Consider the following 11,814-nt stretch of genomic DNA (forward strand, 5'->3'; position numbering starts at 1 on the left):
CGCTCCCGCCGTCCCGCAGCGGCCCGCGCCTCCCCGACATGACCGCCATCATCAAGGAGATCGTGAGCAGGAACAAAAGGCGCTACCAGGAGGATGGCTTCGACCTGGACCTCACCTGTATCCCCGCCGCACGCGCGCACGGCTGTTGCATCAGATCCCCGAGCGGCCCCTGGGCCCCGGGCGCACGGCGGGCGAGACGGGGCCGGCGCCTCCAGCCTCCTGCGGGACCCCGCGGCCGTGGGGGCCGCCACCGGCCGCCTTGCGGACAGAGGCGCCCGCAGGCCTTGAGCGCCGGGCTCTGCAGGGCCGCTCACGGGGCTAGAGCCTTTCCCGGCCCTGCAGGCCGTCCTCGTGGTGCTCCAGAGCGTGCGCGGGGAGAGACGAGCCTGGCTCAGCCTCCCCACTGAGAGGTTTTAGCAGAGCGTGAGCGTCGGCGGCGGTTTTCGGAGCTGAAGCGATGTCCCCCCGCAGAACGAGAGCGCCCTGCGCCGCAGCAGGGCCTGGGGAGGCTTCAGCTCTCCCGCGCGTTCGTGTCGCGGCCGATGCGMCAAATCGAGCCCGGTTCATGGGCAGGATGACAGCAAAACCCGCTCTAACGGGTCCCTCCGAGCCCGGGCCCAAACCCGCGCCGGCCTCAGAGCAGCTTTGGGAGGTTGGCAGGTGACTGCGGAGCTCGAACGCGAGCGGCGGCCGCGCGCAGTTCCACCACCCTGTTTTTGGTGTTGATAAAGTGCAGTTTTGGGCCTGCGTTGTACGTGTTTTCAGCTGGGCGCCGCTTTGGCCTGTGTTTGGGACCCGCGCGGCCTAGCCCAGCGCGCCACTTGGCTTTGAGAGAGGAGTCCGAGCTGGAATTTTTCAGTCCCAGTTTTTGCTGGGAGCTCCTGGCTTTAACTTTTTTTTTTTTTTTTTTTAAGTGTTAAGTAGTAAGAGAACGATTAGTTTTTGGCTTTTTGGTTGCTGCGTTCTGGATGCCTTTGCCTAAACGTGTGGTTGGTCAGGAGGGGTTTTCGACAGAGGCAGGTCTTTTTTAACTGGTAATCTGCTAGTACTGGTCATCTGCCTCCTGGCAAGAAAAATGCTGAATTTTAGTTGATCCTGGACTTTCTTCCTCAAGGCTTTTAATGATATGCCAAACAGAATTTATTGCCTTTTTTTTTTTTTGTCTCATTAATTGTATTTGTAGAATTTTGCTTTAGAAGTAGGTCACTGAAAACTGGACCTGGGCTCGTTTTCCTAAAAGCAGTAGCTGGCTGCAATTCCATGGCAGAATTTATTGGGGGAGTGAAAAATGTATTTAATGATGGCGGAAACACCTTTGGAAGAAGCTTATGCTCGCCTCGGGTGCTGGTTTTTGTGTGAGGTTTTTTTTTTATTTTATCCCTAGATGCACATTTTGGATGGATAGTTAATGAATGAAGACACTGCCTGCACGGCCACATAATGGCTGTGCTGGAAGGCCAGCGGTGCCGTGGTAGTGAGAGCTGAATATTTTCTCATTTTTGTGCAGGCTTCGTGGAGATGCTCTTTGCTCATGTCTTAGATGGAATAGTTACTACCTGATTTTTGGAAAACCATCCTGCTTTTTTTTTTTTTTTTTTTTTTTTTTCCCCTAATACGTGTAGACAGAGGATCCAGGTTGGAGCTGAGCTTTTGCAGTGATAAAGAGGGACAAAATGAAGGGAAAGGCATTTGGTGTTTGATAGGAGAGCTGGGATTTATTTTCTCCAAAAGGTTTCTTGCTGTGTGCTGGTGTTTGCAGCTCTGGGACCACGTCAAGTTTGCATCTGGATTGGTGTTGCTGGTTCCCTTTGCTTCCCTGGCTTTGTATATCCCTATCCAGGGGTGTCAGAGAATCCTCTGTTGCAGATTACTGGTTATTTCAGATCTGACACAAGTGTATCGCCCAGGGATTGGGCTTCTTCACCTGGCACATGGGAAACTGAAGTGTGAATTTCTTCTCCCTGTAAATATTGCTTATACAGAGTAGCTCAGTGCGGGAGGAGTTTCCAAAATGCTCCGTTACTAGCGTTGCTTAGGCTGTAGGAGATGCCGAGCCGAATCCTACTGGGAAGCTGCTAGAGAGAGGATGCGAAGCCACGTGGGGCATCTGCTCACCCAGCTCCTTGGTTTGGGATGMGAGATCTGCCTTTTCCTACACTTACCTTTGAGGGAGGCTTCACCTCTTGGAATTACAGAGGAACAAAGACTTGGAGTCTCTCCACTTCACTCGTGGCTAATCCTCCCAAGGCATTTTAGGGAATATCTTTCGCCAAGTACGGCTAAGTTGGGTACTCAAGTGCCAAAATACCCTTTAAGGACGTGGGCTGGAACATGTCTGTTTTATTTTTCTTATTTTGGGCCACATGAGAATCTTTCTAGCACARATGTATGTATGGTGATGCCCATCGTGCTTTTCTGAGCGGGACTTGMAGTTCCTAAAGACTTAGTTATGATTTCTTCTCTCGTGGGTGATGCAGAAATTCAGAAGTGGGAAATTCTGCCACCTTAAAATCAGTAGATTTGCCTATAGAACATAAAATCACCTGTTTATACTAATCACACACAGAAAAAGTATTGTCATGAGTTTTTTTTTTTTTTTTTTGAGATCAAATCCTGTTTCGGACTGTTTTTATGGACCTCTTGGTTAGAGAAAGAGAGAAATTTTAAGAGGAAAGAGTTCTGCAGGTAGAGATACCTAAACCAAATTTGAGCAGTTTATTTTAGACGCTGTGTTCACTCTGGCTCTGTTGGGTGTTTGCTTTCATTTTTACAGAGTTAGACTATTGCAAATGGATGAGGAGAAACTTGGATTAAGGGCTTACTTCGGAGATATTTGCATTTCTTTAGGCATTTTTGAGGTGCTGTCATCTTTGACCGGCATTTCTGAAGTTAAACGGCAGTAACAAGACTCACTTGCATGGGAGCCTTCATTTACATTGATTGCACGTGGCTTATGCTCATGCATAACAGGATTTAACAAGTGAGGCTTAACTCCTTAAAGAGAAATAAATGAGCAAAAAAGTCATCTAATCGTTTCTTGTGCTCGCTATGACTTTGGATGRACTTTCTCTCCATTTGCAGGTCTTTTCACCTTAGCGTGCCCCAACTAGAGCAGGGTATCTCGTGACCTATGTAGTCCTATAAACGACTGTAATGCTCCTTAAAGATCCAGTGTTGGATGTCCTTTCCTTTAAACACGTTGCATGTGTTGGGCTCCGTTGCAGGCAGACACTTCTTAAAATACCGTGCTGCTTTATGCTATTTGCAGTGCTGAAGCTTTTTGCATTTTTAATGGAACTTTAACTGATGTGACTTCACTCAAAATGGCTCAGCTTCCAGGAACAGAAATGAATGAGAGGTACACAGCGCGTTTAAAAATAGAGCTGGAGCTGGGAATGCCATTTGTTTGAAACGGGGAGTTTCGGTTTTTAAAACCAAAATTTGTTAAAATGTTTTGTAGCGGGCGTAATGTAGCATGATGAGGACTTGGTAAAGGTTTGGAGTGAATGAGAAGAAACCAACTGGCAGAGCTTTTTGGTGGTTTGTTCAGGCATCAGCCTCGTTATTTTGGGATGTTTAGACCCAACAGTCTTTGCCTGCAGAGCTTGGGAAGATCTTGGTTTTTGAACAAGGGTAGTTTCAGCTTTTTTCCTCTGAAAAAAAAAAAGTTAATAGCAGTAAAATGGTTCTGAGTGGGGACTTCCCAGTGTTTTAACTTAACTACGTGCTTGCTGTAGTCCTGTCTTGACCCTGTAGAAAATCACTCTGTACTCCCCAAAGATTCTTGAACGGTCCAGACGGAGGAAGCAAAGTGTTGATAGTTGCAGGTGTTTTCATGCGTTCTCACACTCGAAGTTAGAGACTGCCTGGTTGGGYGATCCCTTAGTTTTCCTGTCGTCCCCTCAAGAAGAGTGTTGTGTTGCCGTGGCACGTGCCTGTTTGTGGATGGTTTGACAGCTGAACCCTATGGACATATAGAAGCCCTGCTAGCAAGTAGGGTTGTACAGCCCTCTTTGCAGCCATTCAAAGAAGCCCCAGCCCCTTTCTCCCTCTCTTTCCCCTGAAAGAAGGGCTTAAAAATGCTCATAAAAATCATAGCTCATCCCTTGCTGCGTTCTKAAAGGTGCTCATCTTGCACGTCTAGAAAATTTTAATCGATGTGCGGTGCGGCTGGGGACTGTTTGCGCGAGCTAAACACCGAGTTAAAAAATAACTGTGCACACTCCTAAATCAACAGGAGCCACAAACCGATGCCCGGCCGCGCGTCGCTCCGCCGCGAAGGGATGGCCAAACATCGAGGGAAATGGGGAGAAGTTACATGAAGACCCTAGGACAAATTGCTCGGATAAGGAAAACCAAAAAAGTGGGACTAAGGCTGGACTTTAYTGAGGCTTTGCCAGCTCAGTTGCATGTGTCATTTTCTGAATTCCCGAAGCTTTTCTTTTAAAAGCTGCTAAGAAGGTAACAGCATCAAGTGCAAGGACGACCAGGTGTAACTGGAAAAAGCACCATTGTGGGTGCTCTGATTTCTAAGGGAAAAATCARCTCTTCTACCATGAAATTGATGACGTGTCGTCACCTGGAGCCCTTGGGAGAAAGTCTCTTTGCTCTTGGTGGTMGGAGGATTTGGTGAGGCCGGATAGGTCGGCGTTGAGTCCCCTTGGATAGGACTTGGCTTGGCTTTTCCACCTATTACGCTCGGGTCTCGAGGAAGAATTTTGAGTTTGGAAAGTGAATCGGTTACTAAGTGATGCACTAAAACACTGTGTAGGGGAGTTGAGTTTTTTTCTGATTTCCCCCCAAAGCAAAGGGATTAAATCTTGCGCTTCTCTCTTCATGGGGTGGTTTTGATACCTAAATCCTCTTCGCTGTGGTGGAAGCAATCAATACCATATTCTTCAGTATTACTGGCAAAACGGGTTTGGAAAACCCTTATGCCAAAACATATAAAGAAGTTGTGTAGAGCAGAATTAGGTAGGCAAGCAATTAAGCCCTGTATGTACCTTATAAATCTAGGTTATCTTAATAAAGATGATTTTGAAGGCAACATGGTGAAAGCAGTGGGCTCAGTGCCTTTGGGATGGTGGTTATTGCGAATTCTGGCATTCTTCCCTTTAAAGAGTCACAGGGCTCTGTGGCCCCAAAATTGCTTAATATTTGGGTTTTGTAGCGAAGGGCTTAAGAAAGGTCTTTGCAAACTTAATTCTGCCTCTGCGTGGATGTGGGATGATAGTTCTTAATTGCATGCTTGATTTTTGGAGAGTTTATTCATTGCCTAGCTTGGGACTGAACGGATTGTTTGCTGCTGTTTCATTTCTTGAGCCGGCACCTCGAAGAAATAACATCCTTTTTTTGTGCCCGGGCTGACGTTTAGAGGAGGAAGACGATAGCTCTCGTTAGAATTAAATTAATATCAYTCGCTCCAGGCTGTTTGCGAAACAGTTTATTGGGATGGCTCAGGAGGAGGAGGAAGATAAGGTTTCTASTGGTGAAAAAATCATATAAATTTGTTTTTTTAAGATTCATGGAGCTTCTTTCCTGAACATTTTTGTCCTCCAGACCAATAAGGCTTTCAAATTCCCTTGTCGCTGGAAGGTTTGGATGTCCTTTCCAACCTGGGTAAAGTTGATGCTGAGATTTTTTTTTTTTTTTTTTTTTGCTCTCTGTCAGTAAATATCAAAGCAGTGAATCTGCCCAATTCTTTTGCTGAATAATTTCTTTATTATTATTATTATGGGGGAGTTTGAGGTTAGGAAATGCTCTAAAGGAGACACTGAAGAAGGTGGCAGCATTAGGAAACTGTGCGCTAGGGCCATTGCCTATTTGGAATCTGTGTTGAATTTGCTTTGCTGCTTGGACCAGGTAAATTCAGCRGTGGATTTATCTTAAATTGACATAAAAGCAGCTCATCTTCTCTATAGCCTTCTTACCAGCATAGAAAATGTACCAAGCACCAAGGTGTCACCTGGAGGACACCTATATGTTCTGCCTGGTGCCTATAGCGGGTGCAGCTCTTGGCCTCCTGCAGCTTTTTTGCTCTAGCTAATGAGGATGCCAGGGTAGGTATGAAGAGGTGAGATGCAGAAAGAAAACTTCACCTAGAAATTGTTGTAGCAACTTGCTGGGCAGTGTTTCCTCTCAGTGCTGTAGATGCTGTCTTGAAGTGAGGTCTTGGGGTTGAACGAGGAGTTAATGCTCTGTTCTTGAGTTTGAACTTGAAGAGTTTCTGTCTTTTTTTTGGCATGTTTTGAGTAGTGCCACGTGCTGTTGCATCTTCTTTATGCAGCTGTTTATTCCTGCCTTTTTTCTTGATGTTGAGGGCAGCTCTTTTCGTGTTCTGTCCCTTGACCATCTGCAAATCTTGCTCTCTTGGTTTGTGATTCTAAGCCAAGAGCAAGGTGCTGAGCGTTGCAGGGGTTAAATGCATTTCTTCTGAATCAAAAAATGCTTCTTGCAGCCACATCTGAGTTGGTCTCTTTTTCTCCCTCTTTAAGGCACAGATGGTGGAGTTGGCAAGTGCAGCTGGCTGCCTACGAGGAATCCTCCTTTACTCCAAAGAACTTTCTTCCTGTTCATTTCCTTGATGCTTCCTGATTATCCAGTGCCATAGCAAAAGAGTAAACCCGTTCTATGCTTCATCCTGGCTGATGGCAGCGCAGCCTGCTTAAATATATATGGGCTGATAGCATATATTCCAGGGAGCTTTTCTAGATTTGACTAGGCGTGTCTTCCTGTGCCCTTTTTTATAGGGATGCTGTCAGAAAATGGCACTAATAAGAGCTTGGCCATTTGTCAGGATGCTTAAATCTCTTGGAGAACAGAGCGTGGACACTCTTACTAATGCTGTCCTCATGGCTTGAGGCTGTCAAGCTGTTGAACAGCTACAAGGATGGCTTTATCTCCTCGCCGTGGCCCTGTGGACTCGTTGAAGCTGGAGTGGAAAGGGTTGAGGTTAGCACGCGAGCATTTCCGAGCGGCTGAGGGCAGATGTGTTGCTCGGCCACGTTGCGTAGTTACTGAAGGCGAAGTTCCTCAAAATTGAGGACAAACCGAGAGAACAAAGCGGCTTCTGGAGACTTCAAAGTCACGTCGTTCCCCTGCTCCTCGCCGTCGCTCGCGAGTAGGGGGTTGGCAGCTTGGCCGCCCCGGGCTCGAAACTGGTTCCCTTGGCCCTGTGATGCTCCGAGGCTGGCGATGGCCGAAGAACTTGAAYGTTTGCAGAGCAAAACCCACAGCAGTCTTCACCCAAAAGCAGGAGTGGCTGGTTTAGGAGCGGAGTGTAAAAACTACCCACCTCACTTGTTTGGACTGGCATGAAATGGGACTTGAATATATATATAAAGTTCCTTGGAAATCTGGTTGACTGAAGCTCCGGCTTTTAATCAGGACTTTTGTTCCTTACAGGGAAGGCTTTAGCTGTGTCTTTTTGCAGCTTTTTCGTGACCGGTTAAAAACTTGAGAATTGGGAAATATTTCGCTATGGTTTTTTTTCGGGTTTTTTGCTTTTGTTTTTGTCACTCTTCTGCTCTTAGGAAAAAGCAGGCTGAATTTTCTCCCAGATTAACTCATCCTAAAGGACCAGCACAGTAATAATTTGTTTGCATAAATCTGCCGAAGGAAAAATGAGTGTGGACCCCGTTTCCTTTAATCTGATCTCAGCCTCATGTAAATATACAGACAGTGATTTTTTTTTTAAAACAGTTTTAAAGACCGATTTGCCTAATATCCCGGATATTTTTTTCTCGGAGCCACTTGAAAGCGCATCGTCTTTAGCATGTGGGAGTGATTTTGAGAGATTAGGGACAGTATCTTGTTAAGTCTATAAAACAAGATTAGAGATGGCGTGCTCTTGAAGTGATGCATGGATTTTTATTACTTTTTAACTTTAGTGTGTCTTGAGTGTGGAAGAAGCATCATTTTTCTTTCTTGTGTGGCATTGGGTGGCTGACGTGGCAAGCTGTGGAGTGCTTTCCTTAGGAGTTTCTGCGTGTACGGAGAGCGGAATATGCTGGTTTTTAGTGAGCAAGAAGGGTGAACTCAAGTTAAGGACAGCATGAAGTCCGTGGCTGTTGTGCGTGGTGAATCAACACATCTATTTCTGTTTTAAATGGTGATAATTAACTAGAAATCTCAACTTCCACCTTGAGTGAGGAGTGAGTGCTTCGAAGGCAAATGAAACCATTTCTCCACGTGGGGCTCTGTAGAAAGAGTTAATTCGGCAGTTTTTAGTGGTGGGTTTTTTTTATTTAGAAAGTCCGCCTCAAATTTTTGATGCTTCATGGTGATTGGGTTAACTTTGTGTTAACCTCAACGTATTGGAGAGGTGCTTCAGTGAGTGGTTGAAGCTTTAACTGTTTTAGTTTCCCTGGGCCTAAAACAAGCTGAGTCTGGGCTAGAATCTCAAACATGCATCTTATGTAGGAGAAACCATCGGTGCTCCCAGGTTTCCGTGATCAAGTGCTCTAAAACCACGAGTACCAGCAGTTTCCTGATGACTCTGATTTCTTGCTTTGAATACGAGCCCCAGCTCCCAGGTTCCCTGGAAGAAGTCGAGACTTGGTAGCAGAGAGCAAAATCTTCATCTCTCTTTTGGAAATCCCTTTCCGCAGAAATTATTCGCCCGTTTTTAAAACATAGGGCCTACGGTTCTCTTATTTAACCGGTGCCTGTGAATCAGTTTGTGCTCTCTTTTATTTTCCTGTTGCATATTGTTTGCTRGCACTTTCCAAACCTCTCGTGTGGTGCTAGGCAGGAATTAAAGCTTTGACCTGAGCTTGGTTAAGCTCCAGCATGAGTCTGTGCTGCTCGTCTTGTGAGGCATTTGCTCTTCCACATGGAAATCCACTGGAGTTTCAGTGCAAAAGCTGGAGTTTCCATGCTCTGTGTCAAACTGGATTTATTTTACCCRTGTTGCTGGTGTAAAATGCCTGTCCTTCGTGGAGAAGTGCTGCGTAAAGCAGGCTAATATTTAGGATTATTTTGCAGCAGAATTTTTATAGCCTTGCTGCTGATCATGGGATGCACGTGGAGGGACTTCAGAGCAAATACTCTGGAACGGGCACTAGATGCAAGCTTTGGAAATAGGAACCAAGGGAGCAGTTGGGCATGTTAGCTGCAAAGCTGGATAATTCTCTGTTAGGGAATAAGCCCGGAGCAGGTGCACATGATTTGTGACTGGTTTCTTATGCTTAGGGCAAGTAGTAACTGATAAAGCAGTAAATACCCAGCTCGTTAGGCAGCACCTCCTGCTAATTTAGCTGAAAGGTGTGGGCTGCTCGCAGAGCAGAGCGTGCTCTGAGTGAAGGGARAGCTTGGATGGGTCTCTGGTTTGATGGTCTCCAAATTGCCACAAGCTCGGAAAGTGAAGCAACTTGACTCAAGATCAGAGCTTTCGTTGTAACGACCGGGTGCTTAGATTGTCTTTTGTTAGTCCAAAATGTATATGTAGGTTTATCCGTTAAGGCGTGGCTTATTGCGCAGTGAATGTTAGGTGCAGGTTTTTAGGTAGAAACCATAAATCTTGGCGGTTGGTTCTTAAAACCTTCGTGGCTCGAGTCTTTTGGGCAGTGAACCTAGGCCGGGCTGCTCTGGTATAAGGACTTAGATGGATTCGTGGGATTTCCTGCCGTGGCCCAGGGAAGTACTTTGCCTATCATACCCCCCATTTCATTTTTTTTCTTTGGAAATGCCTTTTTAACTTCCCTCAAGAAGCTTCCCTCGATATTTGTATGAGCTTCTCCCAAGAAGCAGCATACAAATAATTCAGATATTCAACATGGGTATTCAAGCACCAGTCACACCAGGCACTTGAACGTCCATCTCTTGGCAGCTGCTGTAGTTGCTTCTAGCCTGACAGTTACCTATTTTTTGGGGGCATGTTGCTATAATGATGATGCTTTAAACTTAAAAGTACAGGTTGTCCTTAGGCTCCCACCGTATTTGGTTGAAAGTGGCCTCTGGAGCGGGGCCGACCTCAGTCTTGCTGCCCTTTGCTCATATTCTTCCCACACTTAGGCCAAGGAGGTATACGTTAATAATGTTAATTAATAATTATTTGCTGTTTTTTTTCCCCTTTTGTGCTAAGAGATTTTTCTGCCCCTTGGTTATAGTGCTTTGCTTGTGTGAAATACAGGTAACTAGGAATAAATGTTTAGAAGTTTTGGCCAGAAGTGCTTTTAAACCAGCAAGTTTTAGAATCTTTGTCTAAATCTTCAKTTATTTATGTGTCACCCATTTAGGCCTTCAGAGCTACCTTAGTTGCTGCGAGAACAGTCCCRTATGTAGAAACTGTGGAAAGTGGGGAAAAAAAAGGTTATTTCTGCAGCGTTTTCAGGCCTTGCGTGCCTCAAGTAGACCCACTGCATGAGTTACTGTTGTGTGTGGTGTACGTAGCTTGAGGTCGTCTAGGGCTTTTGCCTGCCTTGTTGTTTCAGAACGCTTTGCAATTCCATCACACAAGATTTCAATTGAAATAAATTCCCATGTGATGCCAGTGTTGCTTTTTTTTTTTTTCCTTCCATTTTTTCCCTCAACTTGCATTAAAAGTCCCCTTATTCCTTACCCCCTAAAGCTGAGTCGGGCGCGTATGGGAGCTGCTGCGAGCTGTTGCTTTGATTTCCTAAGAGCAGTACATAAATGCATTTTCTTAATGCCCATTTTCCACTATTGCTGTAATTCCGCCTATTTTACGAACGTTTCCCTAACTTGCCTGTTCAGATATTTATCCAAACATAATTGCCATGGGTTTTCCGGCAGAGAGGCTTGAAGGAGTGTACCGGAACAACATCGATGACGTAGTAAGGTAAGGCTTGATCTTTTTTGTTTTCTCAACTTATTTGTGGTTTGAGGTGCCACCGAGTGTCCTTGTCGGGCAGCACTGGCTCCGCGTGCGTTATCCTGGCCATAGGTCCATTATAKTGGCCCAACCAAATGGGCAGTAAGGTGCAGTGGTCCTTGAAGGCCTTTCAAGTCTTTAAACCCTTCTCTGTTCCAAGTAGTGATTTCAGTTGCTCCCATGTGAAGGGAAACGCCGTTTGCTTGGCTTTCCTGGCCAAGAGTGTATTCCAGTTTGTAAACGGAGCTTTTTCAAGGCAGCTACTACCCAGAATTTCTCAAGTTGTCCCTAAATGCTGGTTTGGTCAAGGGAAACGTGCCTGAGTGATAGTCTTTGTCATCTGCTAAATGAACTTATTAAGAGGTGCCAGTGAAGTGGCTGTGGGCATCTGGCTGCTACCGCGTTGATGTTGTCTCGTGTCTTCAGAGCCCSAAATACACAAAATTGTTGTGTGCTGCCTGCCTGAAATAACTGGCCGGGCCTCCTCAGCTTCCCTAGGCTCCTTATGGAGTTTTTTGGGGAAGGTTTTGATGCAGAAATTCGGTGGGCCCAAAACTCAGTGCAGTTGCTTGAGAGCCGAGGGGATTTGCTGGGCCAACTTCTTCCCAGTAGCCGATATCTGGACAAGTTGGAAGGGGGATGCATCTCAAGGGTTGCCCTGCCTGCTGCTTGTCTTCTCCTGCTYCGGCTTTGAGGGGAGCTTTGTCCGTAGCGAAGCAACCTGGAGAAAATTTGCATGGAAGTTCATCCTTGGCTTTAAACTCCTGGGATAGAAGTTGCCCTGTCCCTCATGTTCCTCCATGTCTCCGGGTCCCGCAGCAAGGACCTCAGCAGTAACAGCAGGATATTTTTGCGGATGCCATTGGAATCTTGCACTGGGCACCACACAAGGAGYGGCCACATCTGCTCTTTCTTCAACATCTTGACTGAACCAAAAAGTCCTCCAGGTTCTTTGGGAATAGGATGCCTGATAACCAGAG

General features: G+C 46.0%; 1 protein-coding gene across 1 annotated transcript in view; it reads left to right on the top strand.

The window, feature by feature from the left end:
- The first annotated feature begins 12 nt into the window (after positions 1-12).
- Positions 13-11,814, top strand: part of PTEN (phosphatase and tensin homolog) — a 28,490-nt gene continuing 16,688 nt past the window's right edge. The window contains exons 1-2 of the mRNA XM_026040659.1: positions 13-117; positions 10,717-10,801. Of these exons, the coding sequence (XP_025896444.1) occupies positions 39-117; positions 10,717-10,801 (164 nt within the window). The 5' untranslated portion in view covers positions 13-38. The remainder of the gene's footprint in view (positions 118-10,716; positions 10,802-11,814) is intronic.

Source organism: Nothoprocta perdicaria, unplaced genomic scaffold, assembly GCF_003342845.1.
Source record: "Nothoprocta perdicaria isolate Ctin4 unplaced genomic scaffold, notPer1 scaffold_260, whole genome shotgun sequence".
Lineage (NCBI taxonomy): Eukaryota > Metazoa > Chordata > Aves > Tinamiformes > Tinamidae > Nothoprocta > Nothoprocta perdicaria.